This window comes from Pteropus alecto, unplaced genomic scaffold, assembly GCF_000325575.1.
Source record: "Pteropus alecto unplaced genomic scaffold, ASM32557v1 scaffold8, whole genome shotgun sequence".
Classification (NCBI taxonomy): domain Eukaryota; kingdom Metazoa; phylum Chordata; class Mammalia; order Chiroptera; family Pteropodidae; genus Pteropus; species Pteropus alecto.
Window position 1 is genome coordinate 18,526,493 of NW_006494609.1, and position 19,101 is coordinate 18,545,593.

At 44.5% G+C, this 19,101-nt stretch overlaps 1 protein-coding gene across 3 annotated transcripts in view; it reads left to right on the forward strand.

Moving 5' to 3' along the window:
• The first annotated feature begins 1,859 nt into the window (after nucleotides 1-1,859).
• The window catches only part of AK7 (adenylate kinase 7), a 48,508-nt gene continuing 31,266 nt past the window's right edge, over nucleotides 1,860-19,101 (forward strand). For 2 of the 3 annotated variants that reach the window (XM_025042146.1, XM_025042147.1), the window contains exons 1-4: nucleotides 1,860-2,057; nucleotides 4,875-5,066; nucleotides 10,161-10,269; nucleotides 14,665-14,759. In XM_025042146.1, coding sequence (XP_024897914.1) covers nucleotides 1,953-2,057; nucleotides 4,875-5,066; nucleotides 10,161-10,269; nucleotides 14,665-14,759 — 501 coding nt within the window. In that variant the 5' untranslated portion in view covers nucleotides 1,860-1,952. The remainder of the gene's footprint in view (nucleotides 2,058-4,874; nucleotides 5,067-10,160; nucleotides 10,270-14,664; nucleotides 14,760-19,101) is intronic. The other variant, XM_006925569.3, reaches the window with a different exon arrangement.

A 19,101-nucleotide genomic window follows, 5' to 3' on the forward strand; every position in this document is an offset into this window, starting at 1 on the left:
AGAACCCAGGTGTTCTGATTCTACCCCTTAGCCCATACAGTACAAGTTAATAAAGCATCTTCTAAAAGCATTTGAGATCTTGCTTCCTGGCAGTGTCATCAGTTTGGTTCAAACTAACATAATAATTCAAAAAATAAAAGCATCCCCTGAACTCTGGTTATATGAAAGCTGATTTTGAAAGATGGGAAGAAATAACAGTAAAAGACATGTTAGTTGGTGTAATCAAATCAATAGAATCTCCTTAACCTACCAATATGATATATTTAAAATTCTCTGGAAGCCATCCCCTTATAACTATGGCCCTAGTTCATTTATTTGTCAGTAGTATAAACAGTAAGAATGAAATAAAGGTGAGACATTACAGTAGCATGACCAGTTGAATAACTTTCGGAGTACTTACCTGAATAACTTCATAGCAATAGGGATAAACAAAATCTGTAACAGGCATCAAGTAAATTCTAGAGTATTCAACCTAACAAGTTATTGGAAAGAATGCTGAAGAATATTTTATCAAGTTTTACACTGGTCTTGTATGAATATCTTTACACTTGAACTGACAGCACTTTATTGTTGATAATTTTTTTAAAAAGAATGAGCAAGTTCTTTGAAAGTTCATTTATCAAATTAAGGATTTAATGAGGTAACTATAGAAAAGAATAGGAGGTGGGGACAAAAAGAGGAATGAAAAGGTTTCCATTTGTAGAAGTGTGCCTTAGGCTTGCAGGATGAAAAGCAATTTCACCTTTGGAGAGAACTCAGAAAATGTTTTCATGTATGTCTTATTTAATCCTAACAGCCCTGTTAGGCTGCTGGTTTCACTCCTGTTTTACAGCCAATTTAACAGCTTGGGAAAAGGTTAAAAGATGGGTCCCAGTCTCCCACGAATGGCTGCAGAGCTGTAACTCAAAGCCAAATCTTTTGAGTGCCTGACAGCCCAGAGCCACTAAGTCGTCTGGAGCTTCCGGGCCATCTCCATTTTTTGAAGCATTCAGTATTTTAAAAAATTTAAATTGCTGCAAGTGTTAAATATTTATATTTAATTTATATTTAACAAGTGAATGTTTGAAGCACAAAAATATTTCAATAGAATCAGGCTATTCCAAGATAACATATGGCAAGATATCATATCCACGACCTTTGTGATGCGATGACTTCTGTGATAAATTGAATGTCATCTTTTGTCAATTTATCTCGGTAACTGCACATACAATCTTACTTGGAAAGGTCAAAGTCTACATTCCATCCCTTTGTGAATGTGGGTGAATGAGTCCCATCACAGTGGCCTCTAACCGCCTCCACCGCACCCCACTCCCAGAGGTCTGCTAGGAAATGCCCCCTAAACCAGTTGAGCCTCGTGGACCAAGCAACTGACCTCACAGTGGGGACCAAACACGCTTTCGTTTGGGTGTCCAGGACCCGGAACTCCAAGGCAACAGCTCTTCTTTGCAGTAGAGGATTATGTCACCTCCTGATCAGACCATCCCACAGGGGAACGTTAATTACTCCAACATTGCAGGAGAGGCCAAGGCTGTGGGCTTTACCTTTTCATCAGATTCATCAATAATTTTACTCCTTCCTGTCGAGGGGACACCGGGACGTGTTTCCAGAGTTTACGAATGAAAGAGAAGAAAGGGAACGGAGGGCATGCCCTGCCCGAGGGCACACAGCATGTAGCAGGGCAGAGTGGGACCAGGCTGCACGCTCAGGGCGCGGCGCGAGGGAGCACGCGCGCGCAGCCTGGCACCCAAGGCCGGGCAGAGCCCAGGGAGGGAGGGAAGCCGGCAGCCCCGCCCAGCGCCCTAGGTCCCGCCCCACCCCCAGGAACGCCCCGCCCAGCACCGTAGGCCCCGCCCCCGGAGTGCCGCCCAGGCCCAGCAGCCCCAAGACCGCGACCCCGTCGCCTTGGCAACTAGAGGGACGCTTTCTCCTTAGCAACCAGCGCGGCTCCCGAGATGACTGAAGAAGAGGAAGTTGTTGCCCGGACGGAGAAAGTTATGCGGATCCAGAGGGTGTTTATAAACCTTCTGGACTCATACAGCAGCAGAAACATCGGGAAGGTGAGCGGCAGCGGGTCAGAGCAAGACTCCCAACCCCCAGCTCCCAGTCCCCAGCCCCAGGTCCCCGAACTGAACCATGGGCGCTGTCAGGGCCTCTCCTAAGAGAAGGTCCCTCGTCCTGGGCACGGTCAATGCCCCGCAAAACCCCAGTCTGCATCCAGGCCAGACAAGCGCCCCACCTGGAAGCCCAGATGTTTGGCATTAGCTAGGCAGCCTCGCGCCCTCCCCTGTTAATGAGGGGACACAGGCTCAGAGGAAGGAAGGGACCCTCCGCTGAGATCACATAGCGACCCCAGAGTCAGGACTTGGAAATATTGCCCAGGTCTTTGGCCTTCTGACTGGGTTCTCTTTCCACTCCGCCTCCGCATCTGAAGCAGGCAACTGATAAAAAAGTTAAGTCCAATGGTTTTACCACCCACCGTGAGTGATTCATTCAGCCATCCCTTCGACATACGGTTTGAGCATGTTACGGGCCAGGCACTGTTTGGGGCCAGAGTGCCACTAAGCTTGCCCACCCTTCTCCATCTTTAGCCTTGGGAAATTAAGATATTCTGAAAAAGGACCCTAGGGCCCTTCATTTTAAAATGCTCAGTGGTGGGCGGGAGGCGGTGGGGGAGAGGAAGCCATGATTTTTATCATTTCCCTTTTCTAGGGCTGTGGTAACAAATTTCCACAAACCGGGTGGCTTAAAACAACGGAATTTATTCTCTCCCAGGTCCGCAGGCCAGAGGTCTGTCAGCGGGCTTGTTCTTGCTGGAGGCTCTAGGGGAGAAAGTTTCATGCTTCTCTCTTAGCTTCTGGTGGCTGCCAGCAATCCTTGCCAGCCCATGGCTCGTAGACTACACTTCAATCTCTGCCTCTGTCTTCACATGCTGTTCTCTCTGGACCGTCTCTGTGCCCAAATTTTCCTCCTTTTATAAGGACACCAGTCATTGGATAGAATCCACCCTAATCCAGTATAACTTCACTTAACCCGATGACATCAGCAAAGATCAATATGGTCAGAGTCACACTTTCCAAGTGGACGGGAATCTGGGGGGAGGGACACTGTTCAACTCAGTATATCATCTAAAGTTGATCAGTCAAAAAATGTGGATTTTGCTATATAATTTATATATAAAGTTGTATATTTTGATATGGTATGTAATTATATATGATAAACAATACATGTGATATTATATGTATTATATATGATATATCTACAAAAGGAACTAAAAACACATTACCAGGAAAGGGGGAAGAAGAGACAAGGACAAATAAAATTAAACCAATATAGTAACAAAAAAAAATTTTTTTTAAAGAAAAGCATAAAAAAAGGTGTGGTATAAACTTATTTGTGTCTTTCAAAAAGATAGAGATGTAGAGAAGACAGATAGGTAGACAGATCATCTATAGACAGAAAACATCTCAGGGTACACAAGAAATTCAACTGTTATCGCCTCTGGAGGATGGGACTCATTCACAAGCACAGAGAACTATGCAGTGAATAAGACCAAAAAAGGTTACTGCCCCCAAGAACTCTGCCCCTCCTGGAAAAAGACAAACAGTAAATGATTTTTAGAATAAATCAGAGCTATCAATGTGTGATAAGTACTCTGAAGGAGAGAGGGCATAAAATGTTGGCTGATGGAAGAGAAGAGCTGTTTTAAACAGAAGTACACGACAGGGCGTTCGTGAAGGATGATGTTTAATCTGACATACACAGGCCGAGGATCAAGCCAGAGCACCTTGTTCTCAGGGGGCACAGCCGGGGCAAAAGTTCTGCAGTGGGAACCAGGTTGGCATTCTCAGAAGACAGAGTGGCAGGTGTGCAGTGACCCAGGGACCCAGGGCTGACTTCGCTGGAGCATTGAAGTCACAGTGCCCGGGGCCCACGAGGCTTTGGGGTCCACAAAGATGTTTTTGTTTTCTTTGAGCATCAGAAGGAAGCAAATGAAATTTGAGGGTCAAGGATTGTTTGTCTTCATATCAACACAGTTGTGCAATGTGATTTTTAATATTTTTGGTATGGAGAAAAGAGACCATGAATGTCAGAATGTGGCCCTGCTCAGCAACCGATGCCTCACGCGTGGTCAGGACTCCGATGTTCGTGGCATCAGTTAACGAAGGCGAGTCAAGCACAAAGGCCCAGGTCGCGTGGGATCAGGAGTTTGGCTTATATTCTAATCCAGTGAAAGCCATCAGAGTATTTGAAAGGCAGGTGGCATGATTGGCATGAGGAGAGACAGAAGGAAGCAGATATAACTTTTTACTTTTCTCCCGTTTTGATCTCAGATTATTTTTTAATATCTTTAGAATAAAACTTTTAGTTTGTAGAGATATGTTTCAAAAGCCTAACGATAACAGAATGTTCCACTTGTTCCTTGGCTAACCAGGACCTCTCTTTCTCAAATTCCAAGTACTTGCTGTTAACCTAAAAGTAAAAGGCCAAGGTGAGAGGCAACGAGCATTTATTTGAGATCCAAAAAGAATAGCTATTCAGGAAGCACTGATTCAGGCAGAAACCCAAACAGTGTTCTAATTAGAAGGTGGAGGCAAGGGGTTCTTATGAGAAAGGGAAGAGGAATAATTACATGAATAGAAAAATGGAATTTCTGTGGGTGTTAAGAAGTCAAGGAAGGAATTTCTATGGGTGCAAATAAGCCAAGTTATCCATTAGCTATCCCTGGTGATGCTAATTCGAAAGAATGTCTTGCATTTTCATATGTGGCACCTCTAGCAAGCCCTCACTAAAGGTGAGTTTTTAGAATCATCATTCATGGGCAGCCCTTACTCCGAGTTGTCCTTAGTATTTGGAAAATGTCTGTTGTCTTGCAGTTTCTCTCAAACTGTGTAGTCGGAGCTTCACTTGAAGAAATTACAGAAGAAGAGGAGGAGGAAGATGAAAATAAGTCGATGATGCCGGAAGCCTCCTCACCCAGACTGAAGGAAGGCACGTTCCAGGTGGTGGGCACGCTTTCCACGCCGCCCAGAGAACCTGAGCCTGACTTTGCCGTGGAGACCTACAGAGTAAGTCCCAAAGGAAGAGTCTCCCTCCACTCCAGCACCCTCGCCATACGTCTTACTCTTTGCTTCTCATTCCCTCTCTCCCGCAAACGTGTGGCTGGGAGAAGGTGAGGGGCAAGGTGAGGGCAGCTCTTTGTCCTGTAAGGGACATTAACATCCATTGCCTCCACCTTAAAGGTTTACCCGAAGCAAAGAATTTAAATAAGATATTTTTGGAAAGTATGAATGTAATCTGGACTTTCAGACTCCTAAACTTCTCTCTATATATATGTTGTATTTAAAATATTTTCTGCCCTGTATCACTCCAACATAACCCTTGGCCACAGTGAACACTGTCTGTGAAAGAGAAACCTCCTTCCGTAGTAAGCCACTCAGGAACAATAAGCTGTTATACTCCTGTTTTACTGAGAAACAGTGCTGCCTCCCAGCGGAAAATTCCATGCGATCCTCATCCTGAGACATTTAAATACCTCCAGGAGGTTAGTACATAGTAAACACTCAAAATAAGTACATACATACATGCATACATACATACATCCAGGAGGGGTGTTCCTCCCCGACTACCTCCTCCCATCATCCTGCCTGATACTCCCCAGGCCCTACCACACAGCTTTGGATATGCTGTACCCTGGAACGGTCTTCCCTCTTCCCTCCTTCAACCAGCCCTATTCGTCCTTCAAGACTTAACTCAGGGTGCCATCTCCTCCAGGAATCCCTCCATGATTCCTACTTCCCTACTCCCAGTTTGGATCCTGAGCTCTCTTCTGGAACAACCGTAGCATCCTTTTCCTGCATAGGTCATAACACTTTTCACATTCTATTATTATCTATCTGTTGTGAGTCTCACTGACTATATCAGCTCCTTGAGGGTAGAGACTGTGCCTCACCTAGCACAGCAACTGGCAGAAAGCGGTCCTCAATAAATATGTGCAAATTGAATGAATGAGTCCTCTCTTGCCATCTTTGGGAACTGTCTTCACCACTTACGCCCTTTCCCACTCTTCTGGATCTTCAGTCATCGCTGGCTTCTTTCTTTCCACCTATACATATGCTCAGATCTCCCCCACTACAGAAGCAAACAAAAAACCACGCACACTTAATTTGGCCCCCCCGATAGCCACCAGCCTTTCTCTGTCCCTGGCCCTGGCCACCACTGAACTTCAGGAAGGGCTCAGCCACTTTGGCAGGACTCGCTCCTGTGCTCCCCAGTCCCTGGTCTGTCCAGTGCCAGCAGGCTCGGTCCCCACCATTTCAGTGACACCATGAACCCCTAATTCCCAGGGGCCTATCTTAGCTGGCTTCCCTCCTGCTGCAGCTGCCACACCCCGGCTCCCCTTACACGGCCAAGCCCGCCTTCTCGGGTCCTTTCACTGGCTCCTTCTCCTCTTCCCAGCCCTTCCTTACTGTGGTTTTCCCAGAGCTCCTCCCTCTCATAATGGGTAACCTTCTTAAACGCTTCCCAGTCCTATGGTTTCAGCTCCCCCACTGCCAACGCCTTTCAAATTTGTCTCCAGCTCTGTTGACCCAAAGATCTAAGTGACTCCTAGCCCACGCCTCCAGATGTCTCACAGGCACTTCTAAATCAATATACTCCAAATTAAATTTGTTTACATACCTCTACAAATCCACTCTGCCGTCCGTACTTATAATTTTTATTAAGGCCCTTGATGCCTGTGTCAGTTTAGGTTTGAGGGGCTGCAAGGAATAGAAAAAGGTCAATGCAAACTGGCTTAATAAGGAAATTCTTCGGCGCATGTGGCTAGAAGATGAAGCTTCAGGGCTGGCTTGATCCAGGGGCTGCGGCTCCTCTTCCTGCCCCTTTCTGGGCTCTGCTTTCCTCTGGGGTTGACTTCATGCTCAGGCTGCCAGCAAGGCTGCAATAGTCCAGGGCCTTACATTCATACACAGCAACACCTGGCGAAGGGAACTTCCCGAAAGTCTCGGAAAGGAGGACGAACATTCCAGCAGCACTCCGCGAACATCTCCTTGAACCTCCCTGTCTTAAATTAAGTCACATGCTCACTCCTAAGCCAATCACTGACCCTTAGATCAATAAGGCTCCTCCCTTGAGCTAGAGGAAGGAGCTGGTTTCCCACAAGGTGAGAAGGGGAGCGTCCGAACAAAATCGGGGTTTTGCTAAAAATGAGAAAGAGCAAACAGAAGTTTGTAGACAACCAACATGCACCACGCATTCCCCCCACCACAGTTAAAAGCCTGGTGTCACCGTGGCTCCTGGCTGCCCCCACCTCCTGGTCATGGGGTCCTCGACCTGTCTCTTTAACAGCTTTCTGCGGGGTGCGTCCTTTCTCAGAGCTATGTCCATTAGTTCAGATCTCCATCATCTCTCTCCATTTACACCTGGATCTGAATCCCCTGAGGAGCCACAGGTGAACACAGAGCTCCCAGCCTAGCAGGGATTCTGATGTAGACGATTAGCACCCCAGCAGCATAGTGAACATCACGGCAGAGGGGCGCACACGGCCGCACCCAGAGCGCTCCGAAAGTGTGGTTGCTGAGTTGTGACTTCTCTGTAGAGCCAAGCAAATGGGGCCTCAAATCCCGCCCCCGCCCACAGATCGAGGCCGCCGAAGGTCCACTGCTCTGGAGTCCTCGAGCCTCCAGCAGTACAGAGTCCCCGCAGATGGCCCTCTTTTGGGAGGCTGGCGTCTACCAGAGAAGCAGGGGCTGAGGCTGGGCCTCTAGGGTGGAGTAGAGCTTGCCAGGCCGATAAGGGAGCAAGGAAATGCCACGCGAGGGGACACCTGGGGAAGCGTGCGGCATGCTTTGAAACAGCATCAGTAGAGTCAGAGCCACGGGGAAGAGCGAGAGAGTGGAGCATGGACAACATTCAGCTGCTCCAGGCTCTGAAAGGCGCCTCCACTGGGCTCAGCAACCCAGGCTCTGCTGAAATTTCAACTCCTGCAAACCATAACCACATATCCCTTCAGGTCCATCCAATCTCAAATGTACCTTTAGGATAGCGCTTTCCTCACTGGAGGCTGCCATGTAAGGCTGTACAGGTTGTACACTGCACAAGGGGGCCCGGCTAAGGGCATGAGTAGGGCCTGAAAAGCAGCCCGTTCTGCCGGCTACAGTACGCCGCAGAGTAGATGCCTTCGTATAATTTTTCCACCAAGAGCAGGCTAGCTTTTTCTAATTTGTACAAGGGCTTCATATGCGCTTAGTTGTGTCCTTGTCTACATTAGACTATAATTATTTGCTAAAAGTTTTCCCAACAACACACACACACACACACACACACACACACACACACACACACACACACACATACTGCTCCTTACTATTAGCAACCATATGGTATTTTTGCCTCTATCTTTGGGTTTAAAACAGGGCCCACAAATGTTTGTTGGATGAACAAATGAATGCATGCACGTGGTCGCTCAACATCTGGTCAGGACACCTGTGCTCTTGAAAATGTGCCTGTTTCATCCTAACTCGACCCAGCCATGATTTAACCAGCACGCGTGTTCCTCGCTGGCCCCCACGCACGCGCTTTCACAGGCCCGGCTCAGATGTTTTTTCTGCTTTGCCGTGGGCCGCATCGGGAGCACGCATCTGGGTGTCTCCAGTGTTCCTTCTTCCTTTCTTTCATGGGTCCCTCCTGAACCTAGATCCGTCCTGAGCGTATCAGGAGGGCACTGTCCTCTCGCACTGTCACGCTTTTGACAAGGTAAAAGTCTACCTTTGGATCCACATTTTCAGAGTGTCTTCTGCACATTCAGTCTGGAAAAGAAATTGAGTCGACGGTTTTATGGGTTCAGTTGAGTCCCCCGCCAACACACACAAAAAAATCTGTTGAAGTCCTGACCCCCAGAATCTCAGAACGTGACTTTATTTGGAGACAGGGTCTTTAACAGAGGAAATCGAGTTAAAAGGAGGTCATTTGGGTGGTCTCCTAATCCAATGTGACTGGAATGCCAATCAAAAGAGGGGATCTGGACCCAGATGTCACACAGGGAGAATGTCATGTGAAGAGGAAGGCAGAGATCTGATTTGCCAGGAAGCCACCAGAAGACAGGAGAGAGGCATGGAGCGCAATCTCCCTCACAGCCTCAGAAGGAACCAACCCTACTGACACCTTGACCTTGGACTTTTAGGCTCCAGAGACATCAATTTCTGTCGTTCAAGCCACTCAGTTTGTGGTACTTAGTTACAGCAGCCCCAGGAAACTAATACAGTTGGTGCGAAAGGACTTAGAGAATGAGCTGGAGAAATTAGCAGTCCATGCTCTTGAATTTGACATGGATGCATTAACCCCACCAGAGAAACCCTCTAGGATTAGAAAAGGCACCCGCTTTTCTTTCGTTCTCCAACATACTGTGCTAAGAGACCAAGTTCGTTTTGATGCAACCGGTCAAGGATCGGTGGGGAACATCTGATCCTCAAGACAAATGCAAATACTGGTTTGCAGATGCAGAGTCCTTGTGTGGTTATCTTTATACCCACCCACGGTATTGCACTATTGGAAAATGTGCTGGCATCCACACAGCAAGGAATAAGTTAAAACACAATGATCACCACAGTTAACTTTTGCCTAATGTAAGAACTTTATATTTTTAACCATTAAAAGTTTTTTTTTAAGTATTCCCAACTGTCAACTGTAATAAGATACCTTACATCTACAAAGAGAACAGATTAATTCCATCTTGAGACTTCTGAAACAATAGACATAAATCACTCATCAGCACATCTAAGTGATTCATGATATCTAATTGTTCAAATAATCTTGCATAGAGTTTGAGTTAGTTTTAAATGCCTCCCACATTTTCTTCCAGTGTGTTCTAATTCTTCCCTTCTGAATTGGGGTGTAAACAGCATGCCGAAATAGTACCTAGGATCATTATGCCATTTTTTTAAATCATCTGTTCCCAGCTATTTTCATAAACTTCTTTGTTATTTGAAAACCATACACAGAAGAGAGCCAAAATTTCATTTTAAATAGAAATCTCCTCCTGCAATTTTTTTCTGTGGGACTCTTCAGTGCAGCAAATCTAATTTGGAAATTGTCATTCTGTCTAAATACTAAGGTTACTTTGTTGGCTTCTCGAACGAATGATCATCAATTCTCTTTTTCAGGCCATCTCTCGAGAAGACCTTCTCATGCGACTGCTGGAGTGTGACATTATTATTTATAACATCAGCGAGAACCCTCAGCAAGTGGAGGAAGCCATCTGGGCAGTCTCTGGTCAGTGAGATACGCCCTTTACGCTCCAGGACACTACCTTTGTGTAATTTACCTAAGATTCATCTAATGAACACATGGCAAATTAGGACCGTGGAAAAAAATGACCTGATATTTACCTAAAACATGAAATCAGGCTAATAAATAGACTTGTGAATACTATTAAAAGATAAACTGAGGCATATTAAAAAAATTTTAAGAGTTTATCTGAGCAAAAATCAGTTGAAATTGGGCTGTGCCAAATCGAAAGTGGTTAGGAGTGCACCATCTACAGGAGCCAGGGGAAAGACTTTTATAGAGAAAAGCCAGAAGCAAAGCAAAGAAGCAATTTGATTGGCTATTGCTTAAGCATTTACCTTATTTGGAAGAGCCTAGTTGGCTGTTTGTGATTGATTGTCCTTAGGGTTTTGTTGTTTTTTTTTAACATTTAATCATTATTTTTATTTTTCAATTACAGTTGGCATATAATATTATATTAGTTTCAGGTGTACAGCATAGTGGTTAGACATTTATATACCTTCTGAAGTGATTGCTCCAATAAGTCTAGTACCCACCTGACACCATGCAAAGTTATTACAATGTCATTGACTATATTTCTTATACTGTACTTTATATCCCCGTGACTATTGTATAACTACCAACGTATTTCTTAATCCCTTCCCCTTTTCACTCCCCCTCCAACCCCCTCCCATGTCCTTAGGTTTTGATTTCTTAACCTTGAGGCATTTACAGGCTTAAGCTGTCATTTGCTGATGTGGGCTGGGAAGGTATTAGAATTACCTGAGTCTAATGGCCTCTTTGTTTAATTAACAGTGGGTGCTTCTGAGGAATAGAATGTTTTTAATCCTTAAAATAAAGGAAACATTAACTTCCAAAATTCGACCTTTATTCATTCTGCAGGCACTGCGGAATAAATGTATTGGGAGGGTACAAAGACAAATAAGAAAAAGATTATGCCCTCCAGGCACCTGGAGGCCTGCAAGACAGCCAAGGTGCACATGAGAGACTTTAATGCAGGGAAGAGAATAGCACAGTCACAAGGAAAGTGTCACAGGAGAGATGTGACTTTAAGATGAGAGGAACCATTTCTAACTGTGAGGATTTCAATTCGAGCCAACAAGTGTTCTCTGATAGCAGGGGTCAGGGAGGGCTTGTGGGGAATATCTGCAGCTTTAAAATGTTTTGAAAACCATTGCGAACTGTGAGGACCTCGGGTCTCAGAGAACAAGGTGATGTTTAGCAATTTGGTGCTTTGTGATCCATCTCCTCATTAAGTTAGAAGCCAAGGAGAAAGCAGATCAGCTTATTTGAATCATTATTTCTGGACCAGGAGGGTAGCCTGAAAGACACATAGCACCCTACATTTCAATATTTTTTATGCTTTAGTATCTTTATTTTAGGAAGATTAGATCAGGGGTCAGCAGGCTTTTTCTGTAAAGGGCCAGATAATAAATACTTTTGTCTTTTTGATCCAGCTGCTCTGCCATTGTCACAGCCGTAGATGAAGTGTAAATGAATGGTCTTGTTCCAATAAAACTTTATTGAAAAGTCAGGCAGTACTTTAACAACCTCGGAATAAGATCAACAGCAAAGCCAGATTTTGGCTCAAATCCAAAGAAGTGGAATAGAGCAGCGGTCCCCAACCTTTGTGGCCCAGGGACCGGTGCTCCTATGAGAATCTAATGCCTGATGGTCTGAAGTGGAGCTGAGACTGTGATGCTAGCGTTGGGGAGCGGCTGCGAATACAGATGAAGCTTCGCCGGCTGGCCTACCGCTTACCTCCTGCCATGCGGCCCAGTTCCTAGCAGGCCACCACCAGCAGGCCTCAGACCAGTGCTGATCCACAGCCCAGAGGCTAGGGATCCTTAGAATGGAGCCTCAGGATCCTTGGAATGGAGCCTCGGGAATGACTGTACCACATTCAGGGAAATCATGATGGAAAAGTACTGTCTGTGGGTGCGAGGGACTCCTTGGGAGCTTAGAATAGTTGATTTCTCATTTGTAACTTTGGGCCTAGATGTCATTCAATAAGCTACGAATCAGCAACATAAACATTGTGCCATCTTTTGGAACAGAGCTCTTCTAAAGCCGGCTTCGTGCATTTTGTCCCTCTGCAGACATTTACAGATGATATATAATTGCACCTTCTAAAATAATTGCACCACCTAAAATAATAATCAGAGCTAATGTTTACTGAGTTCTTATTTTGTGCCAGGCTTTTTTGAAATTGATATTTCTACATAATGTATATTTGCAATTTTCTTAAATTTTTAATACTTTTTCTGAAATAAAACCTGGACGTGTTTCGAAAATTAAAAAGCATAGTAGAGCTTAGAATAAAAAGCAACAACTACCTGCCTTTCTTTTCCATCCTGTCCCCAATCCACAAAAGGAACCTCATTCGACCTACTTGTTCCTTTTAATACATAAAAACACCTGCACCGATATCCCTTGATTGTGAATTTTTTGTCATTAACCATTGACTTCCCGCTGAGACAGTCGAGCTTCACCCCTCAGCCCTAGTGCCTCTCAAGGGAATGTTATCAATACTCCATTTCCTTTAACGAGCTTTCAAAGACAGAGTATGTTTTACTACTTCCTTCTTCATTCTGATAAAAAGCCTTATATAATTAAGAAAATATTACTCTATTCGGTGGAAAGCTTTTAACTGTATTACCCCATTTTTGAGATATAGAGCATTTATGCCTCCAAGCAAGTATAATCAGAAGCCCTTGGTCTGTCATCAGCGTCACCGGGGGACATGGGGTTGGTGAGGTTATGGAGGACAGTGGTGGGAACTGTGTCATTTTATCTGATACACATTCTTAGATTTTGGCGTTTTGTTTTGGTTTGGTTTTGTGATGGGTACATATTACTTCTTAGTAATATTTTATTCAATTATTTTAAAATAGTTTAATAGAAAAGAATTCTCCTACCTTGCCTTTCACAGACAGCATCAAAGGAAGGCAAAATGACATAGTAGGAAGGAAGAAAGTATTAGAAATGAGAGGAAATTTGCGTATACGGATAAAATGGGCTTGTTCACAAGTGAATAAGCGGATCACGTTAGACCCATTAAAATGATCATAAATAGAAATGGATAACCCAGATAGGGGACCTCTAACAGTGCCAACGTTTGCAAAAGAGGCCAGTCCGAAATACCACAGAGCGGAAAGGGCCATGGAGCAAAATTAATTGAAAAGGCCATTTTTGTTAATAGAATAAAAACAGAAACCAAAATTAACATTTGCGTCGGGATTAATGTGTGGACATAGTGCTCCCCGACTTAATTCAATAACGCTTCCTCATCTTCTGGTCAGGATCCACGTGTTTATTACATTCGGGATACCAGCATTTTATTGTTTTGCTTGTCGTCAGGAATCAGCTCCTGAGACTGAACATGTTCTCTGACAACTGTGTCACTTATTTCTCCTGATAATTAGAATCAGACTTCGCTTCGGAATTTTTTTTTTTCCTGGAAAATTATACGTCATGAAAAATATTTGAGTGGAATCACATGCCGAAAGCATTCCGGGAGATTCGGTGCTAGGGTGTCTGGAGGGACCTCCTGGAAAGTGACAAACCCTTTGGAAATCAAATCCTCGCCCTTCCGTCCAGCACTGTTCTAAATTCCGACCCCTGCTCGGTGTCCACAATCTTTGCTCATAACGGAGCCTTCCCGCCTAGCCAAGGCCGTCCACACCCCACCCATGGCCCTCAGATCCCTGGCCGCTGTCCCCACCCCGCCCTCCGCCCAGGGCCTGAAGGATGTGCAGTCCCCAAATTACTTCCTTCCACAGTGGCTTAGGCTACATAGGGCTACTTTAGGGGAGGTCATCAGAGGGCCTTACCTGCTGATTTGGGGCCCTAATCCCCATTCCCCAACCTCGATGGAACCACCTCCTCCAGTCTCCATGCAGCTGGTCCTACAGCTCAGTACAACCAGACTGCTCGGCCTGCACCCTGCACCCCACCACTACCTTCCATGGCCCTGGACAAATTGTGCCTCTGTTCCCTCATCTGTAAAACAGAGAGCAGAGTAGGTCCTGTCTCGTAATGGTGAGAATTCAACGAAGCCCGTGAATAGTACTGGTCCATGCCGCTATATTTATTACTATCACTGGCCCTCCAAAAAAGCGAACGCACAGGGCTGCAGGCCAGACTAGGAAGGGGGCTCAAATCTTCAGCTGGGCTCAGAAGCTTCAGGCAGCTGGAGGGAGAGAGCCGAGAATGACAATGGGGCCTGGGCAGTGAAGCCTCGGGGGAGGGGCGGGGTGGCCATCCTGGTGTTAAGTCGCTCCTGGAAAAAGGAGTAACTTCAAGTCCCGCTAACAGCACGTGACTTTGAAAACACGTGTTGCAGGAATCCAAATAACCACTGGCTTTTTGGCCCTACAGCACTGAATGAAGAAGTCAGCCATATCGAGAAGCGGAAGATGTTTATTTTAATTTCGACGGTGATGACCTGGGCGCGTTCCAAATCCCTGGACCCCGTAAGTGTACCGGCTTGTCCTTTATGCAACATTTCACCCTCGGTAATCTGTGCAGAGAGAACTCGCTGCGGTGGATTCTGTATTCTTACTCTCCTGAACTCTATGCCATAGTCAGCACTAAACTCTAAGCTCTAAGCTCTGGCTCTAAGCTCACTCAATTCAAAGGGGCCCCATCGTTTTATGTGCTGCCTGTTAACTATAAAAATGCTTGCTTATCACGCATACCTTTTGATTTAAATGGTTTGAAAGAGCTCTCTTTTAGACTTATATAAGCCTATATTCTTGTCATATACATTCTTATGCATACATTGAGGAATATATAAGCAAAATACAGTGGTTATAGGATCCCCAAACTTGTTCATATTCAGAGTCCAACTTCTCTTAATCGCATCTGCATTCTGTTTCCACAAAATGACTCAGTATCAAACCTGAGTCATGCCGTATATTGTATTTCCTTTCCTATAACACGTGGTTATGACTTTGCAAGAAACTGTGGACTTGGAGTCATTCCTCCAGCGATGCTTTTTTCATTAGTATCAGACTTATTTTTGCTGCTCTGTTCCACCACCTTCGTGCCTATGAACTACCTTTCACTTCGGTGCCGAAACACAGTATCATCTTTTCAGATATTTAAAAAGGTAATTAGATCAACATCTGTAGTACCTAACTCAGTTGGAAGGGATGACAATAGGAACCGTCATGCTCAAGGTCATCCAGGCGCCAAGCATCAATGCTTCCTCCCTGGCAGTTGTAATAGGCCATTAATCACAAGACACATTTAATTTCAGAGAAGTTAAAATGATGCACGTTTAGAATCAATGGAATACATTATTTACAACAAGGAATCATTTAGGGATTTATCACACTTATTGCAGCAAATGACATTCGTTTGTTTAATCCCCTCTCCCTTGGCGGACCAGGAAACCCTTGAGGGCAGAGACCAAGTTTCCTGTTCTGTTTCTTGTAAAGTTCACTTACCTACTCCGTTTGCTTGCCATCACCTCAAGGAGCAGGCCAGTCATGTCACTCCTGTTATGTTTCCTTCCCTCGGAGTATCTAGTAAAGTGTCTGCTACCTAACAATCATTGGTCACTTGACTGGCTGACCATTGTGCTGGCCTGATCGATTTTCCCCAGTCGCTCAGTTATAACTTGTACTAACTTGTACTGACTGAAGCAAAATGAGAACTTACGGACTTCATAATTGGTAGGTCAAATAATGGACTCTGGGCACAGCTGGATCTAGAGACTTAGACAACGTCCTCAGAGCTCGGCTACCTTCTTTCTCTCTTCTCTCGCCTCTTTTCTCCTGAGTAGGCCTCGTTCTCAGGGAAATGCTCCCCTCCTTCTGGCCCCCAGCAGCAGCTCCCAGGCTTACCTGCCTAGAGCTCCATTTCTCTTTTCTGCTTTGGCCATGTCCCATCCCAGGACTGGGCTATGCTGTTTGTCCAGGTCGTAGGTCACGGGCCTAATCTCGAACCAGTCACCAGGGGAATACAGAGCGCTGATTGGTCAGACCTGGGATCACATTCCCACTTCCAGAGGCAAAGATGATCAGCCCCCTAAACTAGCTGGGCTGGGAGTGGAGAAGAGATGGTTCCTGAAGAAAATGGTGGGAAATGGCTCTTATGTTAGCTCCCGTGTCCTTATGGCATGTCCCCATCCTCTCACTGTGGTTTTAACTTGCATTTCCTTAAAATGGCCTGTGATGATTTTAAGTCAAGTTTATTGAGGTATAATTGACATAGGGTAAAATGATCACTTAATACTGTATAGTTCTATGAGTTTTGAAAAACGCATACAGTTGCTTAAGCCCCACAGCAATCAATACACGGGACATTTCCATAGCCCCCTAAAATTCTCTATCTCACACCACACAAAAAGTCAGTTCCAGACGGCTCATATAATTAAAAGTGAAAACTTTAGTTTTTAAGAAAATTATAGAATTCATAGGGAAGGATTTCTTTACAAGGCCCAGTCATGCTGAATATTTTTTAAAAGCTTGATAAATTCAACTGCAATAAAATTAATAAAGTATTTATGAATGAAATGATACTATATCTGAGATTTGCTTCAAAATAATCCCAGGGGATAAGGAAGTAGATGAGAATACAGGGGAGACACGATTTGCTATGTGGAAACCTCACCTAAACCCAAATCGAAGGGCATTTGATTAAATAAATGGCCTATGTTCCTAAAAAACGGCAATAAAAGACAAAGAAAGCTGAAACGCCGTTTCAGGTAAGGAACACTAAAGAGACGTGACAATTCAGTGCAGCACGAGAGCCTGGACTGGGCCCTATGCTGGAGGGGAAAATATTATAAAGGACAGTATTGGGACAGCTGACAAACTGGAGCGTGGACTGTAGATTGGATAAAATTATCTTATCGAATTAAATTTCCTAAATTTCATAACCGTACTATAGTTATGCAGGAGAATGTCCTTAGGAAATATACACTGAACATTAAAGTGAAAAGGGGTAGGATGTTTGCAAAGTATTCTCAAATGATTCAGAGAAAAAACTACACGGGTATACTGTTGGGGAAATTGAATTAAAAACAAAATCTTCCCCCAACCCAGAAAACCTCTCCACAAGGTAGTAGAGAGAGAAAACACCTTCACTATTGAAGAAGCATTAAACCAGAATGCCATGCACGTCACAGGCAATCCACCAAGAATCCCGCCCTTTTATATAGCCGAGCAGGTCCAAGCCGACACGGGCTTGATCAACAATAACTCCTTCCGAGTCGGAGGACTGGACAACGCCATTTGTCACACATGGTCGGGCCTAGATTCATCTAGTGATTCGAATGATCATCTGTATTAGCGAATTGGCTTTATCCAGAGGAAAAGCTAAGGTGGGGGCAAATCCCAGAAGAGGGGTTCTGGGCAGCCAGTCACAGAGAGCAGGCTGGCCACCCTGTCATGTTAGCCAGGGCTATGGGGATGGCAGGGTGCAACTCAGTTCAAAGGCGAAACTGACTAGACTTGTTTCCAGACTCTGTGAGTAGAATTCGCAGATTTAGCAAATACAAATACAGGACACTCAGTTAAATTTGAATTTCAGATAAACAGCAAATAATTTTTAGCATAAATATATCCCATGTGATATTTAAGACTTATACTAAAAATTATTTGTTTATCCAAAATTCAAATTTAGCTGAGTGTCCTTTGTTTTATCTGGTAACCCTACATATGAGCCACTGGGCATATTTAAGGGGTGAGCTAATTAGGTAACATGTATTCATGGAGTGTTTGCTATGGATAAAGAATTGAGGTGGGTTAACTTGGTCTCCCCTCAAAAGCGAATTGTCCCCCAGTCTCTCTTCCAGTGGCATCATCATCATTTCAGTTGCTCAATCTAGCCAGTTCCATCAGTAAATTCTGTTCATTCATCATCTAGAATGTATCACAAATCCATCTTATTGTCTTTGTTTTGATGGACTACCAAAATGGCTATGTGGCTGGTGCCTGCCTTTACCTTCTTAAATCGATATCCAAGAAACAGTCTAAGTGGCCTTGTTCACATAAAACCCAGATCATGTTACAGTTCTGCTTAAAATGCTTAAAATCCTTCAATGCCTTCTAATGCTCTTAGAATAAGCCTAAACTCCACATGGTCCACAAGCCCTGATAACCTGGCTATCGCCTACCTCATCCCTTCCCTACCAGTTCTCAGCTTGGCTCCAATCATTTGGTCTCTTCTTCCCATTTTTCAAACTAGCCAACAATTGTGCTACTTCAGGGACCTCATGCCTGTGTTTCTAAATCTGCCTCTCTGATTAATTTCCTATAAGCCTTGGACTCAAATGCTCCAGTTTGGTTATTTAACTAGACCAATGGATGTGATCGAAAGGCTCCTTATTGAACACTATATTTTTTAAAATCCTACTCCAGGTAGGACCTCTAAATCTGGTTGGATCTAGGAGAAGTCACTCTGTATCATGGAACTTAATATCTCCCTTTCATTCTTCAGTTTTAATTGAGTTGTTCTGGATGCTTCTCTCTATGGGACAGCATAGGAGGGTGAGTCATGGAGACGGAGTGTGACAGACAGCTCCATGGACTGTCGAGAAATATTTTTCATCCCTGATTCTCAGGCAAACCAATATTTCATCTAATCTGATGGAAGCAGTTTTTAAAGCCTGAGACAGAAATTTGCATGTGATATGTTCTTATTATCATGGGATCGATCTGAGGAAAAGGGGCAGTGTGGAAAAGAGAGGGGAAAAAATCCCAACTTAGATTTTAAAAATGAAACCGCATACATGGCAAGAACTATTAAGAAATGGGCTATTGAATGACCATTTGGAACCCCAGTGACAACCTGGCACTCTCCCTA